Here is a 20,698-nt window from a genome sequence, read left to right as displayed (position 1 = left end):
GTCTAGAGAACTTAAATTAGCGGCTTATGCTGATGATATTCTCTTATTTATGCGAAATCCTCAATCATCCATTCCGGCGTTTCAGCAACTGGTGCATGCTTATTCTCAATTATCAGGTTATAAAGTTAACTGGGAAAAATCTGTTATATTCCCACTCAATGATCATATATCAGCAAGTGATGTCAGTCACTTTAACTTTACATGGTCCACAAAAGAAATAAAATATTTGGGTACTTATATACATAAAGATTATAATCGTAGCATGGAATACAATGTAATTAAACTCAAATCTTTGATCACATCACAACTTGCCAAATGGTCTCCACTCTTCCTAACCTGGTGGGGCAGGATTTCCTCCATTAAAATGACTTTGGCCCCTAAGATAACCTATCAACTGGCTATGCTACCTTCACTATGTAGATCCTCTTTCTATAAGTGGATAGACCAAAAAATAAGTTCCTTTATATGGCAAAACAAAAAACCTAGATTGTCTTTGAAAAAACTAAAAGCAGCTAAGCTAAATGGAGGTGTAAACCTTCCTGATTTCTATAGATATCATCTAGCCTCATTACTTCAATATGGTACCCAATGGCTTCAGGTTGATATGCAAGATTCATCTCAATTTCCAACCTGGCTGGAATTAGAGCACCATATATGTGCTCCCATACCCATTCAAGCTTTACCCACAATGTCCTATCCGTCCACTCTCAAACTTTTTCCTATTATGAAAGCAACTCAAGTTGCACTTCGGGTTCTTGATAAACTTGCCACTAACTCTATATATGGTCATAGAAATATGTCACTCTGGAATAATATAGCTATTAAATGTGCAAAAAAAAAACCCCTCTCCTGGAAATTGTGGCAAAAACAAGGTGTGTGGACCGTGAACCAACTATATGATGGTGACAATAATATTATGTAACAAAAATGAATGGAGCACTAATGATGTATATACATCATTAGTGCTCCATTCATTTTTGTTACATTATATGATTATTTGGACACTATTTTGTTTTCCATTCCTTTATTCAGACAATAATATTATGCCATTCTCCAAATTCATTGAATGTTTTCCCTTGTTAAGTAACAAATATCAACAATGGACATTGATAACGAATGTAATATCTCAATTGCAATTGTCAATAACTGCATGTATGATTAACTGGTGTACTATGGTCAAAAAGAAAGGAAAGGCTATCTCATTATATTATCAACTCCTACGAGATTCGTATTTCGAAGGAGCTGAAGCTATTTGGTCTAAGAATCTTAATGTTTCACTATCTCATTCTGAATGGAATACATTCTGGTCTAGAACAAACAGACCTATACTATCAGCTAGCTTATCCCAGTCCCTTTACTTCCTCATGTGGACTACTACTTGGACTCCTTCACGTATGAAAAAAGCTTCACTCACAGAGACTGATTGCTGCTGGCATTGTCATTCTGCAACAGGGGACTTACAACATATGATTTTTCAATGTGCAGCTGTTCACTCTTTCTGGGAAGCTATATGGTCCACGATTAAAGCTGTCACGAAGTGTACTGTAGAAATCTCATATGATATTATAATTTTACGCTCCCTTCATTCATGTTTTAAGAACTCTCCTTGTAAACCCAAACTGATTGACTTACTAATCTCTGTTGGACTTCAACAAGTGCTACAACACTGGAAATCGGCCTCCAGACTCAACTATCCCTTCTGGTGGAATTCGGTGTGTTTGTTTAAACGCTTTGAGCAATTTGCTCTGGAGAAACGTTTTCCTTTGCGTAATCATCCACAGTTTCAGTTGTGGACTCCCATTGACAATTTTCTAGCCACACAAAAATTGTAATTTTCTCATTAACAATGTGATGCACTTTAATTTTTTCTTTTATGATTTGTATGAGTTACATTGAGGAGGGGTTTTGACATTTCCTGATAATTGTAATGTTTTTGCCATATTTGAATACCTAATAAACAGATTGAACTTAAAAAAAAAAAAATAGACATCTGTATATTCAGAGGGCATGATTTAGTAATGAACTCTTTTCTGTAGACAAACAGGGGAATATGCAGAACACACTTGAAAGTGAAGTCCTCTGACTGAGCCTGATTTGTCTGTCAGTTTTTTCTAGGCCTCCACTGCAGGATCCTCCTCCAGCATGGGACCTGAATTTAGTTCTGGATATTTTAATGCAAGGCCTTTTTGAACCATTGGGATTCTATTTCACTTTCCTTTCTTACTTGGAAAAACAATTTTTCATACAGCCTTCAACTTCAGCCAGAAGAGTTAGTGAACTTCAAGCACACTAGTCACATATTGTCCCTATCTCCAATTTTTTCCTAATAGAGTACAATTATGGACTCATTAAAAATTTCTTCTTAAAGTTGTCACAGATTTTCATCTCAAATAAACTATTACTTTGCCTTCATTTTTTTCCTCCTCCGCACTCCCTCTTCAGTGAAGCAAATGCTTTTTACCTTGGACTGCAGGAGAACTTCACTTTTTATACCTCAAGGCAACTGCACCCTTAAGAAAGACAAACCAGTTATTCATCTCCTATAATCTAGCTACCCAAGGAAAACCAACATCAAATAGAGGTTTATCCTCTTGGATAGCAAATTGCATCTAATTTTGCTACACGAAAGCGCAACTTCACTCGCCTGGTACAATTGGAGCTCATAAAGTAAGAGTAAAGTAAGAGCTACAGCTTCTTCAATAGCAAATTTGAAATCCAATCCTATTCAGGATATTTGCAAGGCTGCAACTTGGTCCTCGGTGCATACATTTACAAAGTTTAGCTCAAGATGTGCATTTTGGTCAAATCAGTCTTACGGAACCTGTTCGCATTATAATTACTTACCCCCTCTTTTACTAGTAAAAGAGGGCCTTAGTCTACTACCCATCTCCATTTTTCAGCTTGAGACTCACCTTCAAATATGCCTGCATATCCTATTTGTCTATGGAGAAAGCAAAGTTGCTTAACTGTCGCAGGTGTTCTCCATAGACAGCAGGGGAATGCTGCACACTTGCCCACCCTCCTTCCCCTCGTCTTGCATTTCTTCAATGCTAGAGACAAAACTGACATGCTGAGGGGAGGGGTTGTAAGTGAAGGGACTCCTGCATATGTCCAGTAAGCTTTAAAGCTTACCTAGCTAGGTAAGAGCTCTGGCAATCAGGCTCAGTCAGAGGACTTCACCTTCAAGTGTAGCGGCATTCTCCTGCTATCTACGAAGAACACCTGTTACAGGTAAGCAACTTTGCTTTCTCAGGACTCGTTGAATCAAATTCGGTGACACCAGTCAAAAAGCATTGCATATCCTATGTCCAGAATATTATGAATTCTATCAAAAATGATGTTATATAACAATTTGTTTCTTTGGAAGGAAAGGATTGTCTGATCTTCCTAACTTTATTTTGAAAAACTGTGTAAGTTCTGCAGTTGGTTGTAATGGTATAGGAACTGAAAGTTATTTATCTGTATTAGTTAACTCATTGACCTCCCCCTCCCCCTTTTATAAAACCGCAAAATCCATTTTTAGCAAGCTGAATGCTCTGCGCTGCTCCAGACGCTCATAGGAACTCTATGAGAAGTGGAGCAGAGCGGAGCGTTCAGCGCATCAGACAGCGCTAAAAACCACTTTTGCAGTTTTGTAAAAGGGGGGAAGGGGTAAAATTTTTGAAAAATGTGTTTTAGAAGAATTATTTGACTTTTTTTTATTTCTTTGTTAAAAATAATTTACCTTTGTCTGTGATAGTACAGATTTATAGTTATTTTTTATTTCTTCTTTCCAGTTCTTAAGTATTCTTAATTAATGGTGCTTAGTGTTTGTTTAGACCAGTGGTTCCCAAACCTGTCCTGGGGGACCCCCAGCCAGTCAGGTTTTCAAGATATCCCTAATGGGGGCGTGGCTTGGAGCGTGCACGATATGGCAGCTTAACCGCGGAGCTCCTGAGTCCCAGGCAACAACTGAATAAAATAAAACTATTTATTTCACTTGTCCGACTTAAAAATAATAAAAATCAACGGCGGAAATGGCAGCGATAAGGCAAGGAAAAAATGAAAAACCTTGTACTTCGGGAGTGTCGACAAAAAGGTCAAAGGTAACCCCTGTATCGCCGTCCAGCGTACCAATCCCGCTGGAAGCAGATGAAATTAATGAAAAAGCTGACATCATGGCGGAATTATTTAAAATCAAAATAATGCTGACTGATAATGCCAACAAATTATCAGAAGTGAAGGAAGAGTTGATTAACCTGAAACAAGAAATCCAAACTGACAGACAAAGAATGTCTGTGATGGAGGAAAAGAATCTGTCAGTTGGAAACTTTCACACAAAAGTGTGAAGAGGAAAAGAAAAATGTAACAGCCTTAAAAAATCAACTAATTTGATATGGAGAATCGAGGAAAAGAAAGAATATTAGAATCCTTGGCTTAGCTGAAAATATTGAAGGAGAAAACCCTATACAGTTCTTGGAAAATCTTTTGCCTAAACTGCTGCAGCTGAATTCTAAATGGCCGTTGGAGATAGAACGTGCCCACAGAATCCCCACAAGAAAACAAACAAACCAGACAGCTCCTAGACCTCTGATCTTCAAGTATTAAGATACCAACAAGCATTTTGAGATCTTAAAAGTGGCAAAAGCAAATAAAAACCTAAACTATAAAGGATCTAAACTGATTTTTTGTTCCTGACTTTGCTAAAGATACTGCAAATATAAGGAAACAATTCCCTTACATTCAGACAACAATTAAAGAAAAGGGCTACATGTATGGTCTTTACTATCCGTCTACAATGAGAATTTCTACAGGAAATAATCTATGTATTTTCAAGATCCTGCTAAACTGAATGAATTTTTGACACAAGAAGAACCAATGTCTACATAATAAAGCAGAATAAAGCAAATTTATCTAATGAAAATAGATGGAAATAAAGAAAGAAAAAAGAAGAGGAACTAATGTCTACATATAATCAGAATAAAATGGAAGTTTCATCTGAAGAAAGGATATAGAAAATGCAAGATATAAGAATGACAATTTTTGATTCAAATTTTATTACAATATATTGAATTTTATGACTTAAATTAATTTTTGATTTTATTCCATCCATTTAAAAAAAAAAAAAAATTTTTATAATTTTTGATTCAATTATTATTAATATATTGGATGTTATGATAAATTTACATTATAATTGAATTGAATACTATTATAGAATTATTGCATATATATTTAATACTGCTATTATTAATTGAAAAAAAAAAAATTATTTTAGATTTGATTAAATGAGTGTGGAAATTATTATAACATAGATATTTAATTCCTATACATATTAGGTTATTATAAATGATGATGTTTAAAAATGTTATTATTACAATATGATATATGGAATTAGAGTTATATTTTACATATATTAAATTTATTGTAGGGATAATATATTATTTTTACCTAAGACTTGAAAATATTAAGATGATTTTATCCAATTATAATTTATATGAATTACTACATCTATATTTAATACTGCTAATATTAATGGAAAAAATTTTTTTGGATTCGGTTAAATGAATGGAAAATTATTATAACATAGGTATTAATTATAAAATCTTTTTGATATAAATATTTACCTATACATATTACGATACTATAAATGATGATTTTCAAATATATAAAATGATTTACTAAAATATTTATTATTATATATATTATATATTATAGGAATAGATATATCTAATTTGAATATATGAAATTAGAACTATATATGAAATATATTTAATTTATTGAAGGGGTAATATATTATTTATATCTAAGACTTGAAAAGATTAATATGATTTATCAAATTAAATTTGATATGAACTATAATATACAAGGGGATTTAATGAAGGTTTAAATGAATAATAAGGTGGATAAAGAAATATGAAATGTATTGAATTAGAGAATATTTTTATGAATGATTAGTTGCCTGGGGGAGGGGATTTAGGTTTTGCATGACCAATGTGTGTTCCAGGACAAACATTGATAGTGGAGGGTCGGGAGGGAAATAGAGGGTGGGAATGGGAATCAATATATATTAATTGTGCTGAGATCTAATCATGTATATTATCATAGAATATTGGTTAAAATTTAATGATAAATAAGATGGATATAAAAATTTATTCTATGAATGTCAATGGTTTAAATCATCCTATTAAGAAAAAGAAAATATTATCGTTCCTTAAAAATCAAAATGCGGATATCTACTTCATACAAGAGACCCATCTTTCTGAAACTGAATCTAAAAAATTATCTGGGGGTTGGATTTCTAAATGTTTATTTGCACCGGCTTTAAAGAAAAAAGCTGGAGTGGCTATTCTGATAAACAAAAAATGCAATGCGAATTTCAAATTAATAATTATGACCCCTTAGGTAGATGGGTGCATGTCGAAATGGATCTGGGAAATACAACCATGAATTTATTCAATTTATATGCTCCTAATACGAATCAAATGGAGTTTTTCAAACAAATTCAACAATTACTTTTACCACTGGCTACATCTAATTTAATAGTAGCAGGAGATTTCAATGCTGTAATGGATCCAATTTTGGATAAAAAACCAAGTAGAATTATGAAATCATTAGGCTTAGATAATTTGATTCAATCTTGTGATTTAGTAGATATATGGCGTATTCTTCATTTTAATGATCAGGAATTTTCTTTTTGTTCTCAGGTCCACAAATCCTTTTCACGAATTGATTATATATTTGTTTCTAATAACCTAGCGCAGCGTGTGATAAAAGCAGTTATAGATCCTATTATAATTTCGGATCATGCTGGTGTGTGGATTAATCTTCAAAATTATGATATTGAACATTTAAATTCAATTTGGAGATTTAATAATACTTTTTTAGCGGATTCAAATTTTCTCGAAGAATTTAAATTAAAAATACAAGAATTTTTTCAAATTAATGATTCAGATAATATTAATGCTGAGATTTTATGGGACGCTTTTAAAGCAACAATGAGAGGAAATATTATTTCATATTCAGCATATATTAATAAACAACATAAAAAACAATTTCTTGAATTAGGAAAACAAATTAAATTATTAGAAAATAAATTAATTGAAAAAATGGGAAAATAAAACATTACAAGATTTATTAAAATTAAAAGTTAAATATAATGAGATTTCTTCTCAATTTGTGAGAAAAGATTTATTTAATAGACAAGTTCAATTTTACGGAAATTCAAATAAAGCTGGAAAATTATTAGCAAATTTCCTTAAAGCAAAAAAAAGAAAATCCAAGATTATTGCAATTAAAGATATACAAGGTAATACACACACTAACAATAAAGACATTTTAAGACAATTTCTTGATTTTTATAAAGATTTATATTCTTCTGAATCTTATGAAAATAAAGAACAAGATGGACAAAAATTTTTAAATTCATTTATTGGACCAAATGTTCCAGATCATATAAAAAGAAGTTTAGAAGAACCTATATCTTTAAAAGAAATAGAATCAGCATTGAAGTCTCTTAGAGTTGGATCCGCTCCGGGTGGTGATGGTTATACGGTTGAATTTTATAAATCATTTCAAAACATTATTTTACCATATCTATTAAAATTGTATCAATATCAAATGAATATGGAAATATATCAGGTACTATGGCTGATTCATTAATTATTGTCTTACCAAAACCAAACAAAGATCCTACCTTGGTTTCAAATTACAGGCCTATTTCCTATTAATGTAGATGGTAAATTAATTTCTAAAGTACTAGCAATAAGATTGGCAAAAGCTCTTCCTTTCATTATTGATGTACATCAAACAGGATTTATTGCTAAAAGACACTCATCACATAACACCAGATTAGCATTTCACTCTTTAAATTTAGCAAAAAATATGAATGATCCAACTTTTATGCTATCTTTGGATGCAGAAAAAGCATTTGATAGAGTAGAATGGAAATTTATGTATCAATCTCTAGAATGGTTTGGAATAGGACCCGGTTTTATTAAAATGATTCAGACATTGTATAGCTCTCCTGGTGCAAGATTATATATAAATAACAATTTATCAGATAAATTTAATTTGCAAAGGGGAGTTAGACAAGGATGTCCTTTGTCTCCCTTACTTTTTGATATTGTTCTAGAACCCTTGTTAATTGCAATTAATCAAACTAAGGAGATAAGGGGAATCCCATTTTCTTACTGGGAATATAAACTTTCTGCATATGCAGATGATATCTTATTATATTTGAGAGAACCGGGGATTACTATTCCAAATTTACTTAATCTTCTAGAGGAATTTGGAAAATTCTCTGGATATAAAATTAATTGGAGTAAATCAGAAATTCTTCCAATTAATGTTCACTGCACCAAAGGATTATTTGATTCATATTCATTTATATGGAAAGAGGAAGGATTAAATATTTAGGAATTATGATCAAAAATACAATTGATGATACAGTCAAAGAAAATGAAAAACTTTTATTGAAAAAAATTACAGAAATGTGTGAACAATGGAATCCTTTACATCTTTCATGGTGGGGAAGAATTCAAACAATTAAAATGATGATATTGCCTGTGGTTTGTTATCAAATGAGTATGATACCAATATTTTTTCAGGGGTCCTTTTATAAAAAATTAAACAATATTATTACAAAATTTGTTTGGTTTGGGAAAAGACCCAGAATTGCTTTAGTATCTTTACAAAGACCAATTATGGAGGGAGGGGTAAATTTTCCAAATTTTTATAGGTACCATCAAGCCTATATTCTAAGACAGGGTATGTATTGGATCCTCCCAGATCTCATGGAGAATGTACCAGATTGGCTATATTTAGAATGGCGGCTCCTGTTCCCATTACATTTAGATCATTTAATTAGTATAACAATGCCTAGAAGATACAAAGAAAACAGAATATTATTAGACACTTGGAAAACATTAAGATATATAAATAACCTATCACCAGATCCAATTTGTAAATCACTAAATCAATCTATTTGGGTAAACTCCAGGATCAAAATTGGCGGATTTAAGATCGTCTGGAAACAATGGATAAGTGCAGGTATACGAACATTAAATGATGTCATTTCAGAAGGTTCACTGCTTAGTTTTTCACAATTGCAAAATAAATTTGGCTTAAATAAATCACAATATTTTAAATGGATGCAATTGAAGCAGGCCATTCAGGTAGGGTTCCCTGAATGGAAAAATCTTAATACTCAATATAGTCTGCAGGTTTTATGTTTCCAGGCGGATTTCTTGGGTCACCAAGCCGCAAAATGGTACAAATTGATATATGGATTTTTAAATAAAAAAAAGAAAACTGGTCTTAGGGATATTTGGAGTATTGAGATTGGACAGACAATTTCTGCGTCTCAATGGCCACGATTTTGGTCCTGGAGATTAAGATCTACAAAGTCAGCATCTATGAGTCAAACATGGATGTTTTTATTACATAGAGTGTTATGGACCCCTACGCGCTTGCAAAAGATAGATAATACTAGATCCAATAGATGCTGGCATTGTAAAATAGAAATAGGGACGTTAGATCATCTAATTTTTTTTTGTCCCTGTGTAAATGCCTTTTGGAATATGATTTGGCCCCAAATTAACAAATTACTAGAAAATCATGTAGGACTCTCATATGACACTGTATTATTTGGAACTGCAATGAGAACTCAGAGTCCGATCTCAGTAAACAATAATAAACTACTATTAATATTGACAGGAGTCGCCATGCAACAAATAACTCAGAATTGGAAAGACTATACCAAATTAAATTATACGTTCTGGTGGAACTCTGTCTGTCATATATACAAAATGGAAAAAGTAATAGCATTACAACACGGGAACATTCATAATTTCAATAAAATATGGCAACCATTGACTAATTATTCTAATGATTAGTTTTCTTAGCACAATTATAATACTTATATAGAAAAGGGGTGGGTGGGATATGTATAATTTTTAAAATCATTAATTGGAAAAAGGGGAGGGATGTATAACTTTTGATTATATATAATATATACTGTTTATAAATTAAGTTGTATTAATGATAGATACAATGATATATAGTAATTAATTATATCACTTGAATTTCAACTATTGTAAAAATTGAAAAATTCAATAAATAAAATTTAAAAAAAAAAAAAAAAGTATGATAAGATATCCCTAATGAATATGCATGAGAGAGATATGCATACATGTCACTTCCATTATATGCAAATCTCTCTCATGCATATTCATTAGGGATATCTTGAAAACCTGACTGGCTGGGGGTCCCCCAGGACAGGTTTGGGAACCACTGGTTTAGACCATTGGTATCCATTTAGTTTAGACTTTCTATAGATTATTGCTTATTATTTGCTATACTGCCTTTCAACCTGGATACCAAGGTGGTTTATGCAATAATATAATACGTAAGTCAAATCCAGAATAGCTGAAAATTGTGTTGGGCCAGTTAGATGGTTTTTTCAACCTTATATTATCCATTTCAAAATAAACAGATAGTAGACTTATAGTTACCAGCTGAATGTAAGTCCGTTTGAAAATGATCCATTTGAAATTAATAACAAAAAGTAAAATATCATCATCAAAAACAGGACAGTTCTAAGGCTAAAAGAAGGGAGCTTAGAGAACAATAAACATATTTTCCTCTCACCTTGTTGTATTGTAAGCAGCGATTCAACAGCTCATTTGCAAAATCATATTTTCCAGATTTGATGTATATATCAGCTAACAGCAACCAGCTCTTTTCTAAGTCATCAGCATCAGACAAAGACCAATGCATTTTTGACAACCGCTTCAGCTGGTTTCTTGCTCGAGGAGTCTGCTTAAGTATCATATAAGCCTGGGCCATGGCCAGGATGGCTGCCACATTTTCTTTCTGGGAAAATATTAAAGGAAGTCATGTTTTAGAAATGCAAAAAGCAAAAAGGGTAACTGGCAGAGTTCAGGGATTGCCAAGTAATAACATTTTTGGTTCAGCAATCTTCCTTCTGTTCAGTGGTGTATATAGCCAGACCTGATATTTTGGGTGGGGCCCAGAATTAACAAAGGCTGGCTCTTCTACACCCAATAACCCAGTATCTCAGCCCTTCCCAAACACCTCCCCTTCATAGATATACAGTATAAAATATAGTCTTTTCTTTAAACCTGAGCACTAAAAGGACTGGGGAAGGTTGGATCAGACTTGTGTTGCTGCAGAAATCTTTGCGTAAATCAGTGGAAAGAAAAGCCTCCATTGAGGACCTGGATTTATTTTAGGATGAGACAAGGATCAAGCCATACCACGGGCTCCTGAGTAAGGACCTGGCTTTGGACAGATCAAACAGCCAGAACCTTGCTATGAATAGACAATACTAACAATATTACACTAGGCCCTAAAACACCAATACTCCTACTACAAGTACAATGGAACAAATGGGACTACTATATATCTTTAGACAGAAACTATATAGGGTACAAATGAAATAACGCACTTCAGTCACCCACAAAACACAGACAACCCCTCAACAAATACAGAATAAGGGATCACAAATTAGAAATAATACAAGACAAAAACTGAGAACCCCAATAAATCAAACTCAGCATGTACTGCATCACTGGAGAAATAAATACATAAATGCATTTCCTCTTCCACTAAACACAATACAAGGACATCTGTAATGCATGTTTCCCAAAGCTAACATATTCCAGTTAATAAATTCAAATTAAAACACCATTTTACCCTAGTTGTCTGGATATTTTATTTCCACCGTGCTGGTGCCAGTTTTCTTTTCTGTTTTCCTATCTTCTGCTAATTCTCTTTCCAGGGGCTGTTGTCCATTTGACATTTCTCCTCTCTCCTCCTGTCTAGTTCTGTTTCTGATATATTGGTCTTTCCCTTTTAGCTCTCAAAGAAACATAGAAAAAGACCACATGGTCTATCTAGTCTTCCTAACCATGCCATTTATAATTTCTTCTCCCTTAGTGATCCAAAGTACTTGTCTCAAGCTTTCTTGAATCAGATACACTTTTTGTCTCCACCACTTTCATCGAGAGGCCGTTCCAAGAATTTACCACCCTTTCCATGAAAAAATATTTTCTGAGGTTCTTTTTAACATTTCTATAAACGATATTCCTGAAGGGCTGTCAGGTAAGATTTGCCTCTTTGCGGATGATACCAAAATCTGCAATAGAGTAGACACCCCAAATGGTGTGAAAAGCTTGAAGAAAGACCTAGTAAAGCTTGAAAAATAGTCTGAAATTTGGCAGCTAAAATTTAATGCTAACAAATGCAAAGTCATGCATATGAGCTGCAAAAACCTGAGGGAACAGTACAGTTTAGGGGGTGACGAACTTATGTGCGTGACAGAAGAGTGGGACTTGGGTGTGATTATCTTAAGGTAGCCAAACAGGTTGAAAAGTTGACAGTGAAAGCTAGAAGGATGCTAGGTTGCATAGGGAGAGGTATGGCCAGTAGGAAAAAGGAGTTATTGATGCCCCTGTATAAGTCTCTGGCGAGACCTCATTTAGAATATTATATACAATTCTGGAGACCGCACCTTCAAAAAGATATAAAGGATGGAGTCAGTACAGAGGAAGGCTACTAAAATGATGTGTTCTTTGTCATAACACATATGGGGCAGACCTTAAAATCTCAATATGTGTTTTATGGAGGAAAGGCCAGAGAGGGGAGATATAGAGACATTTGAATATCTACATGGTGTAAATGCACATGAGTCAAGTTTCAAGTTTCAAGTTTAATTTTATTTGATGTATCGCTTATTACAAACTAAGCGATTAACAAAGTATAACAATCATCGTTAAATTATATAATATTGAACACTAAAGGGGTAAAATAACGGTAAAATAATATTTCTTTAACTAATGGGAATTTAACACACAAAACAATTTTGACAGACTATGACACATATGGAATAAACATAAGGAATTAAAGTTACAACAATATTTCCCTAAAAAGGGAGAAAGAGAGGTCTGAAAGGGGAGGGAAAAAAACAATGGGGAGGGATTGAAGGTGCTCAGATCGAATTTGGCAGTGAGGCAAGTTTAGAGATCAAAAGAAATTTTGAAAAGAAATGTTTTTAAATTGGTTTTGAATTGGATTAAATTTTTATTTTTCCTGATATATAAAGGAAGAGAATTCCAAGTAAGAGGAGCCACTACAGAGAAAATATCGTGGCGTTTTGTCCCTACTATTTTTAGAGAGGGAACCATTAATAATTCTTGGGATTCGGAACGTAAAGAGTGATTTGAAGAATGGGGTATTAATAAACGGTCTATGAATTGTGGTTCATTAGTATTTAGTGTTTTAAAAATAAGTAGAGCTATTTTATAAGTTATTCGGTTATTTATGGGCAGCCAATGTGATTTTATTAGCAGAGGTGTTACGTGGTCGTATTTTTTACCATTGTGAATTATTTTGATTGCTATGTTCTGTATAATTTGTAAACGTTTTTTTTCTTTTTGAGTAATATTTTGTAGCAAAGAGTTACAGTAATCTAGTTTTGTTATAACAAGAGAGTGCATTAGAATATTTAGAGATTGTGGTTCTAAATATTTTGTCATTGAACGGATTAAACGGAGACGATAAAGACAGCATTTAACAATATTGTTAACGTGTTCTTGATATGTAAACTTGTCATCTATGATTACACCTAAAATTTTGAGTGATGTCACTGTTTCAATTTTTAAGTCATCTATCATGAAAGGAGAAGATAATTGTATTCCCTGTTTTGAAGGGAAAAGGAGGATCTTTGTTTTTGGTATGTTAAGCGCGAGTTTGTTATAAGTGAGCCATTCTTTAATTTTGACTAATTTTTGGTTGATTTGAGCTATTTCAATAGGGTTTTCTGGGTTGCATGGATGTAGTAATTGTATGTCGTCCGCATAAGCATATGCGGAGAAGCCTATAGACTGGCTAAGACTAAGTAAAGGTGAGAGAAAGATATTGAAGAGTAAGGGGGAAAGAATTGAACCCTGAGGAATTCCGAAGCTAGGTGAGTATGGAGTAGATTTAGTGTCGTTGAATTGGACACTGGAAGACCGTTCTGATAAGAAAGAATTGAACCATTGTAGAGCTATGTCGTTGATACCAATTGATTGAAGTCTGTCTAGTAATAGAGAATGGTCAATGGTGTCAAATGCAGCGGAAAGATCAGGAGAGAACAAGATGACGGATTTGTGGTGATCTAGGTTAAGTATAATGTTAGTAGTGAGACCTATTAATGAGTATTCTGTACTGTGATTTTTCCTAAATCCAGTTTGGTTGGGGTGTAGAACATTTGTGGATTCTACAAATTCTGATATTTGATTAAAAATTACTTTTTCTGTGATTTTTGCTAGGAAGGGAATATTTGCAATAGGACGGTAATTCAGAGGATCTTCTGTACTTATTTTATGGTCTTTTATTATGGGAATTATTGTTGCTGTTTTCCATGATTTGGGTACAATACCGGAGATGAGGCTTTTTTTTACAAAGGACAGTATATGTGGTCCAAAACAAGTGAAGTATTTCTTTAAAATGACAGGAGGAATGATCTCAGAGGGGGAACTTTTTAAGTTTAAATTTTGTAATATTAATTTAATTAGTGATAGGGAAGGAATGTTGAAGTTAGAGCATTTTGCGCAAGGAAGTTTATAGTCATTAGAAGTTTGGTTTGTAAGGGGCTTATTATCTCTAATAGTTGCAAATTTCTTTCGTATATTTTCAATTTTAGTGCAGAAAGTATCTGCTAAGTTTTGCGCTGAGAGTGTTGAGGAACGAGGTTGTTTGTGTGTGTTTGAATTGAAAGATTTTACAATAGAGAATAAAATTGATGGATTTTTTGCCGCTTTGATTTTTTTGCTGTAATAGGTTCTTTTTGCATCATTGATTTTACCTTTATAGAATAGGGATTGCTCTTTGAATAATGCCAAATTTTCCATTGATTTGTTTTTACGCCATTTCCTCTCACAGGATCTAAGTTGTCTTTTGATCAATAAAAGTTCTGGAGAGAACCATGGGTTATGAGCTTTACGGTTATAAATGATTTTATTAATCCAGGGGGTCTCTTTGTCTAATAGAAGTTGCATTGAGAGTTTCCAAATAGAAAGTTGATCTTCTAAGGAGTCTGACTCTGATATTGGGGGTAAAGAACTCATAAATGACGAAATAGTTGAATGATCAAGTTTGTTGAAATCGCGATAAACTATTTTTTTGGGTGGAGGAACAGATTCATTTTTCTTTATAGAAATTAAATTAAATGAGATGATGTGGTGATCTGACCAGGGAACTGGTGTATTTTGAATTTTGGAAAATGAAAAGAGGTCGATACTGGGAGCAAAGATCATATCTAGCGTATGCCCTGCCTGATGTGTTGAATCGTGAATTAGGGGTAAGTAATTGAGCATTTGAAAAGAAGCTATGAAATGAGAGGGCATAGGATGATGTTAAGAGGCAACAGGCTTAGGGGTAATCTAAGTCAACCAGAAAGGGTGATTTTATATCAATCAATCAGTACTGTGACTAACTACGTTGGATTTTTTATTTTTTTTTACCCATTCTTCTTTTTACCCATGTTTCGATCATGTGTGTCCCCTCTGTCTCCTCTTTTCAAGGGAGTAGAGGCCCAGTTTGTCTAATCTCTCACTGTACAGCAACTCCTCCAGCCCCTTAACCATTTTAGTTGCTCTTTTCTGGACCCTTTCGAGTAGTACCGTGTCCTTCTTCATGTACGGAAACCAGCGCTGGACGCAGTATTCCAGGTGAGGCCCACCATGGCCCGGTACAGCGGCATGATAACCCTCTCTGATCTGTTCATGATCCCCTTCTTTATCATTCCTAGCATTCTGTTTGCCCTTTTCGCCACCGCCACACATTGCGTGGACGGCGTCATTGACTTGTCCATCATAACTTCCAAGTCTTTTTCCTGGGAGGTCTCTCCAAGTATCGCCATGGACATCCTGTATTCGTGCATGAGATTTTTATTACTTACATGCATCACTTTACACTTATTCACGTTGAACTTCATCTGCCATGTTAGATGCCCATTCTTCGAGCATGATTATGTCACGTTGCAGACTGTGGGGAAGTACAAGTACAAAGGGGCACTCAGAGAAGTTGAAAGGGGACAGGTTTAGAACAAACGCTAGGAAGTTCTTTTTTACCCAGAGGTTGGTGGACACATGGAACGCGCTTCCGGAGGTTGTGATAAGCCAGAGCACAGTACAGGGGTTCAAGGAAGGTTTAGATAGATTCCTAAAGGATAAGGGGATTGAGGGGTACAGATAGAAGTAGAGGTAGGTTATAGGAATAGTCAGGGACCACTTCACAGGTCATAGGCCTGATGGGCCGCCGCGGGAGCAGACCACTGGGCGCGATGGACCTCTGGTCTGACCCAGTGGAGGCAACTTCTTATGTTCTTAACTCTTTCTCAGATCATGTAAATCTCAGTCATTGTGGTGGCAATCCTTGGTCAAGCACCACTTTTCACAGCTCTCTTTGAATCTGATTCACATGGTGGTTAAATGATGCACGCACTCATGTACAAAGAATAATATTTTGACCACCATATTACACATAAATGCCAATTCATTTAGGATTTGATTATCACAATTTGGGGCTTAGAAATGATTCCATCAGAAAGACATTCAGAGAGTTTGGCAAATAAAAACAATCAGATTAGTGTTGAAAGAGGGGAAGGTTTTAATGGGAGGGTTTATGATCTTATAATGAATAATGGGCTTAGAGGGAGGGTGGAGGGAGGGTTGCATTTATATTTATAAGATACAATGATAAGATGTTCAAGTGCTCTAATTAATAGTGTTTATTATGAATTCTGTACACTTGATGAAAGTTTAAAAATGAATAAAGAATTTAAAAAAAAAAAAATTTATATTATAAATTGCTGCTGAAATAGACATCTATGTGTCTTTATAAATATGAACTGCTAGAACCAATCCCAAATACTGATGCACACATTTATACTTGCCATGCGAAACTAAGAAGACAATCTAGAATGCTATAGTTCAGTTAATAATGATTCTAATAGCTATTATTCATGTCACTAAATTACTTAAGCATTTATGCTAATTTTCTGTAGAATATCAATGCTAATTTAAAATGCTTTTCTAGCTCTGAAATGCTAAATTGGGGTTGTTACTATTATACATTCAAGAAAAGCTTCAATCTTACATGCTCTCTCTTAATCTATATTCATCGTAAGGGGGTTTATTGTGTGTGCATTTTTGGCTTTAGTTCATTTGCTGAGAACCAGCAATCAAGCTTTTTCAATTGCATTTCCATGTTTTTGGAATTTTCTACCAATTAAAATATAAGGCTAAAATTAGACTTCATGGGGATTTGAAAGTCTTTAAATGCTGGTCATCATGGGCTGATTTAGACTCAGAAATTCAACACTGGGTCATATCTGGTTACCAGTGCTGAATACTGGGTTATCATCAGCCACCGAAAGTTATCTAATTTTCAGTGCCAGTACCCAGATAGTTATCTGGGTAGGTTAGGACTGCTATTTATGTGATCCAATCTGCCTGGATAGCTATCTGGATACCAGCATCAAATGTAGATAGTACCCAGATTTCTGGCTCTTTACTCCACCCTGGCAGTAATCAGATAATGCTGTGATGGTCCATGCAGCCTATTTAGTTGCATTCTCCAGTTAAGTGCTCCTAAATATCTGTCCCAGATGTGGTCAGTGGCCGTTAACTGGGAAGGAGCCACTCCTACTTAGTAAAGTCCTGTTAAATATTGAGTGGTCAGCTTTTTCAGTGTGCCTCTAATTGATTTCTATATGTTATTGTATTTGTTGTTTATAATGTTTACGTATATTAATTACTGTATTTTATTTATTCTTATGTTTGATTGATTGCTGTTCTTACCTCAGTTGTGGCCATTTCTGTAAATGTATTCAGGGCAACTTCTACATTAACTTTATCCCTGGTAGCCATCAGGCAATAGTTTTGAAGCATTATAAGCTGATCTTGTCCCTGTGTTGTGCGAGGGTGGAATTCTTTAAGTAATTTTTCTGCTGTACGCAGACCATATTGCTCATACTCCTTCCGTTCTGTTGAATTACTGTTAAAATAAAACTCAGAAGTAGCTGTGTGCTTAGATACAACATTATTAAACTATAACTTTGAGAAATTACCTTAATCTGTAAAAACATTTTCATAATTGTTCTCTAAAACAAATATTTTTCTTTAACTTTGTTTTTATTATTGGGGGTTTTTTTTTTCACAAAACCAAAATTTCAACACACTATCAAAACTCTGACATACGAAAGCAATATACATAATATTATTTTCTCCATCTCTAGCAGTAATAGTACTCCATGAAAAAAAGGAAAGGAAATCACTAACATTTGCAATATTAAGGGCTCCTTTTACAAAGGTACGTTAGGGCTTTAACGCGCACGCTAGCCCTTAACACACACCTGTTCCTAAAGCATCTAGACAACTGATCCACTCATCTCTCTCTCACTTTTTCCTCAACAATGAATTTCCTGTCCTATTAATTCTCTTTCTTCTACCCCTCTTGAAGTCAGTCAAATTTTATCTTTGCTTAATCTTTTGTAAACCGCATAGAACTTCACGGAATTGCGGTATATAAGCTGTTATTATTATTATTATTATTATTAACGCAAGCATTGAGCTGGCATTAGTTCTAGAAGCATAGCACGGGTTTAGAGTGTGGTAATTTTGTGCATGCACTAATTTCTTTAGCGCACCTTAGTAAAAGGAGCCCTAAGTTCATACAATTCAAAATGTAATGATACATTAAAAGGCAAAACTCAATAAAACTTTCAGAACAAAGACATATAAGAAATGACGACGTAAACTGGAACCAAGACAAAAATGGGGCCTATAGTTTTTCAAAGTTCAATAGTCTGTCTCATCTCTGTGTAGTCAGCTTGCTCAGCTAATACGCCTCTCAAGAGCATTTTTTTATTTGTGTAAATGTAGATAGTTCCTGTATACATTGTCACACCCCTAGCCTTAAAGCTCGGTTTGTGCCAGGCAGGGGTTTGTCTAAACCTATTACAACTGTCAGAAGAGCTGATCAATGTAGCAAGCCAGAGGGAAAGAATAGGGAAGATGGTTCATTTCCCTTTAAATCTCAGGTAGCTGAGCTCCAGGGAGTGAAAGATGCTGAATGTAACAGCCTGGAACAGCCTGAGAACACTCCCTCCTCTCCTGCCAACTCTCAGCTGCAAAAGCTGATTGCGGCTCCTGGGAGAGTTAGGAAAAAGCTGCAGGCTGGCCCTCCCCCTCAGAGAACTGGGCGTGCCCGGCTGAACGTAATAGAAGCTGCTCTGAGGGGAAGGAAGTCAGTCTGCCCTGAACCTGCTCAGGAAGGAGGTATCCAGGACAATGCTCCTGATCCTCACAGCTCTGCTGATGTGGAAATGCTAGAGTTTGATACTGACCCTGAGACTAACCAGCCAGCAGAGCTTGAATTTATGGATTGCCAGGAATCTGCAGTTTGTCCTGAAGGTATGCCTATGGAAGAATAATAGGATACATGTTTGTGAAGCTTTTGGTTTTTTCTTCTAGCTCAGGTGAGCAAATTGTTTGAACTGCTTCTCTGCAGCTGTTTTTCAGTTGAGGGAAGAAAGAGAGCAGTGCTGCACTTCTCCCTTTGGGGAACTTTTGAAAAGGAAAAAAACGTTTTCTTTAATTGAAGAAATCTGCTCTGATAAGTTTACTTTGGTGTTTGAATGCTGAAGAATGAGGAAGTAAGATTGGGGAGAATCCACTGTACAACTGGATGGGATTGTGGGGCCATTTGGGCATTCTGTGTTAACAGATATTTTTGGTGGATTCGCTTACTCCCCTCCCCCACCAACTCCTTTGGAGCTGGCTGGGGCCAAGCCTATGTTCCTCTCAGGCTTGGATACAGCACTACAGGCAGTGCTAATAGCATTCTTGCTAACTGTCTCTCTTTTTGAAGATAACAGTATTGTTTGAAGATTTATCTTGGCCACTGATGACAAACGTTTTTTGTAAAGTGTTTTGGTTACTTACCTGTATGGAGATGAGAGCTGAGACATACTGTTTTTCATCTATTCTGATTTTGTTTTGAAGTATTTGTATTGGTGACTTGGAGTACAGACTGAAGGGAAGTTGGCTCCCAATATAAGCCCCAATAAAAGTGACTTGTAGCATGAACTATAAAACTGACTCTTTTGAATTTTGTTTTCATGCTTTACCAATGAACATTGAGCCCAGCAGGACTTCCAACTTTATGGAAGCACGTCGGCGTGAGTATTTGTGTGCATGAACCGGAGCCTACCTTATCCACAGGCGCCGGCTCGACCACAATTGGTATCAGGAGTGGGATAGAGCGCCTCCTGCTGGACATTTGGAGAATTGTTGGAAAAAAAAAATTTTTTTTTTTTATATTATTGGAGGGAAAAAAAATAAGGTTTTTGGAGGAAAAAAAAAAAAGAGAAAAGTTTTTGGACTTTGGCTAATTTGTTGTGTTAGCTTGTTGTTTTAGTTTATTGTTTTGGTTCCTGTTCGCTGTGCCCAGTATCCAGAGTCGTACGACGGGGAGTACAGAGGGAACACGCGACCAGAAGGATCCAAGTGTGCCGGTCGTGAGCCTGAGTCGAAGGAGGACCTCAACACTGATAAGAGGACAAAAACGCAGTAAGCGACTGGGGGCCAAGGAGGCCTAAAAACAAAAGGCGTAGACTCACCTTTCTCTCTGGTAAGGTACTTGACCAGGG

The 20,698-nt window shown here is 35.0% G+C and overlaps 1 protein-coding gene across 1 annotated transcript in view; it reads right to left on the bottom strand.

Moving 5' to 3' along the window:
• Positions 1-20,698, bottom strand: part of TTC21A (tetratricopeptide repeat domain 21A) — a 323,520-nt gene that overhangs the window by 14,789 nt on the left and 288,033 nt on the right. The window contains exons 25-26 of the mRNA XM_033931720.1: positions 17,847-18,042; positions 10,627-10,851 (exon numbers count right to left, since the gene is read on the bottom strand). Coding sequence (XP_033787611.1) covers positions 10,627-10,851; positions 17,847-18,042 — 421 coding nt within the window. The remainder of the gene's footprint in view (positions 1-10,626; positions 10,852-17,846; positions 18,043-20,698) is intronic.

This window comes from Geotrypetes seraphini, chromosome 2, assembly GCF_902459505.1.
Source record: "Geotrypetes seraphini chromosome 2, aGeoSer1.1, whole genome shotgun sequence".
NCBI lineage: Eukaryota > Metazoa > Chordata > Amphibia > Gymnophiona > Dermophiidae > Geotrypetes > Geotrypetes seraphini.
This window is presented reverse-complemented; position numbering and strand designations above follow the sequence as displayed.